General features: G+C 46.5%; 1 protein-coding gene across 1 annotated transcript; it reads left to right on the forward strand.

Moving 5' to 3' along the window:
• The first annotated feature begins 351 nt into the window (after positions 1–351).
• Positions 352–600, forward strand: Krtap7-1 (keratin associated protein 7-1). The gene has a single exon (XM_027929043.1). The coding sequence runs from the start codon at positions 352–354 to the stop codon at positions 598–600; it is 249 nt and encodes an 82-aa protein (XP_027784844.1).
• The last annotated feature ends 325 nt before the right edge of the window (positions 601–925 follow it).

The following is a 925-nucleotide window of genomic DNA, read 5'->3' on the forward strand; positions in this document are numbered from 1 at the left end:
AGAGTCTCACATGATATAATCAGAAAAGTAGTTGAACTATGGGACACTGATGAAAAGAATTCAACGGCATGTCATGGATGGTCACTGGCTTTGAAGACAGGACGCATTCTTTGCAAACAGAAAAGCCAACAAAATATGCACAAGGAGTCTGTGGGTTTGTTATATGCATTTTATTAGAAAATAATGGGGTTACTTATGCAAATAGGTGGGAAGATATGTAGACAGGCACGTCATGCCCACCAATTTGAGGTATAAAAAGGTGCAAGCAGGAGGACATCTTCATTCACACTTGGGTAGCCTGTGCTTCCTACACCTCTCCAACACCTCTCCAGATCCTCTTCAAGGCCCATCATGACTCGCTATTTCTGCTGCGGAAACTACTTCCCAGGCTACCCTTGCTTTGGAACCAACTTCCACGGGACCTTCAGAGCCACGCCCCTCAACTGCATCGTGCCTCTGGGTACCCCCATCAACCACTGCTACAGCTCCCGCAACCACTGCTTTGGAGGAGGCAACTACCAGAACCTGGGCTGTTGCTATGGTAGCAGCTATTACAGGCCTTGGGGCTCTGGCTCGGGTTTCGGCTACAGCACCTACTGATGGACCAGTGGCTCTGGCGACTACAGGACTCCCCCTCGATTCTCTGCAAAGAACAAGCTGAAGAGCAATGACGGTCTTCCTGCCTCCAGATGCTCTGGGGAGATGCTGACTTCTTACTGCTGTCCTGCTCTTCCATGATGCTTCACAAGTCACCCTGAACTCAAATTTGAAACTGGTACTCATCTACAGCCTGGGAAAGCAAGACATACTGAAATTTGGCAGTTAAGCCAGTAGTTTGCCTCCCAGAGTTGCTCTGCTCATATATTAGTAATTTGGACATCAACATTTTAAATTAATTAATGTATTTGAAATTTAATGTATTTGA

The sequence above is a fragment of the Marmota flaviventris genome, chromosome 8, assembly GCF_047511675.1.
Source record: "Marmota flaviventris isolate mMarFla1 chromosome 8, mMarFla1.hap1, whole genome shotgun sequence".
NCBI lineage: Eukaryota > Metazoa > Chordata > Mammalia > Rodentia > Sciuridae > Marmota > Marmota flaviventris.

Excerpts from the sequence above, each read along its gene's own strand:
- Krtap7-1 (XM_027929043.1), top strand. The coding sequence starts at position 352 with ATGACTCGCTATTTCTGCTGCGGAAACTACTTCCCAGGCTACCCTTGC.